Source organism: Melanaphis sacchari, unplaced genomic scaffold (assembly GCF_002803265.2).
Source record: "Melanaphis sacchari strain LSU unplaced genomic scaffold, SCAv2.0 Contig1315_pilon_pilon, whole genome shotgun sequence".
In the NCBI taxonomy this organism is placed as follows: domain Eukaryota; kingdom Metazoa; phylum Arthropoda; class Insecta; order Hemiptera; family Aphididae; genus Melanaphis; species Melanaphis sacchari.
The window spans coordinates 1885-3450 of NW_020270539.1; the positions used below are offsets into that span (position 1 = coordinate 1885).

At 41.4% G+C, this 1566-nt stretch overlaps 1 protein-coding gene across 1 annotated transcript; it reads left to right on the top strand.

The window, feature by feature from the left end:
- Positions 1 to 595: 595 nt before the first annotated feature.
- Positions 596 to 1235, top strand: LOC112591324 (the record flags this gene model as incomplete). Its single annotated transcript, XM_025335098.1, has 1 exon — positions 596 to 1235. A coding segment is annotated over one exon (640 nt), but the record flags the coding sequence as incomplete, so codon positions are not given.
- Positions 1236 to 1566: the final 331 nt, after the last annotated feature.

Genomic DNA, 1566 nt, shown 5'->3' on the forward strand with positions numbered 1-1566 from the left:
AAGTGGGACACAATATGACTGCAGTACGAGACACGAGTGACGAGTACGAAAGCCAAAATACTGTGGTCTATGTAACAAAATATTCTGACAAATGTAATAATAATCGATGAATTGGCTAACTATAATGACATAGCTACGTATTATTGTATTAAAACGTTTCGACTGATTGATTGTGCAAGGGAAGAGTGTGTTGTTATTGAATATTCACGATCACCGAGCTGGGTAATTCCCACGTATTTTGTATAAGCAACTAATTAATAAGTATTAATAATAATTAATAATAACAGCCTTCTTCCTAGAATGAGTCTAGAATCTAGAAAATAATAATATACGCTCATAAGCGTTATTTTGAGAAAAAATTAAAACAAAATGTAATACATTAATATTATATTATAGTACAACTAGTACAATATACATAAATTTAATTGTTATAAATATTAAAGAAATTTTCATTGGTGGATCTATCCCCCTCATCCCCCCCCCCCGTTGACCAACAACTGGTACCACTAGTACCTACTTTATCTTAGTGCCTAGATTTTATTTTATTATTTTATTATCTATTTTTATATGCGTGGTAGATTTTTTTATGGTGTAGGTATTTTGGGGCTACCAAAACCGAGGCAGTAGTCCTTACGAGAAAATACATCTACACAGACCCTGAACTCATTCTAGAAGGCCATTATATACCTGTCAAACGGCACATCCGCTACCTCGGCGTCGAACTGGACACCCGCCTGTACTTTACTAGGCACGTCGCTCTAGCATCCGTCAAAGCGACTGAATCCGCCAAGGCAATTGGACGTCTGAAGCCGAACGTCGGAGGCCTGAGCCAGGCAAAACGCGCACCGTTGGGATCCGTGAAAAATAGCAAACTGCTATACGCGTCACCGATCTGGGCCAAAGTCGCAGTCAGAACGGCAAAAAACCGTGCCGCAATGTCCAGAGCCCAGAGAACAACAGCTCTCCGCACCATAAGAGCGTACCGAACTGTCTCCGCAGACGCCGCGATGGTGCTATCCTGCACTCTGTCGGCCGACATTCTCGTCCACGAACGTGCGAGGATCAGAGGCAGTCCGAAGCTGATCAACCAGCGTTTAACATCATTCAGGCAGATGAGCGAGTCATCTCGGTGGCCTCCTGGCAGGAAAGATGGGATCGCTCGGTCAACGGACGCTGGACCCACTGCCTTCTGCCGGACATATCCCGCTGGATTTCGAAACCAGCATCAGAGCTGACCTTCCACATGACGCAAGTTCTGTCAGGGTACGGCTGTTTCCAAGCCTATCTGCTGAGGAAGAAACGGGCCAACGCACAATTGGGCAGAAGTTACAATTTATATACAAAAACTAAAAAAAAAAAAAATTAAGCGGTCTAAATTTATAATTGGAAATTATCGTGTATATCGTGTAGTATTACAAAACAAGTCATTAGATTAGATTAACTCATCCCACTCCACACCACGTAACATTGCGTAAAGCTCATAATACCAGCTGACAATAATCGCAGTTTATTCAAAATAACCATTGCAGTTTGGTTTGTGAATTTTATTGTTTTAAAATTTTAATC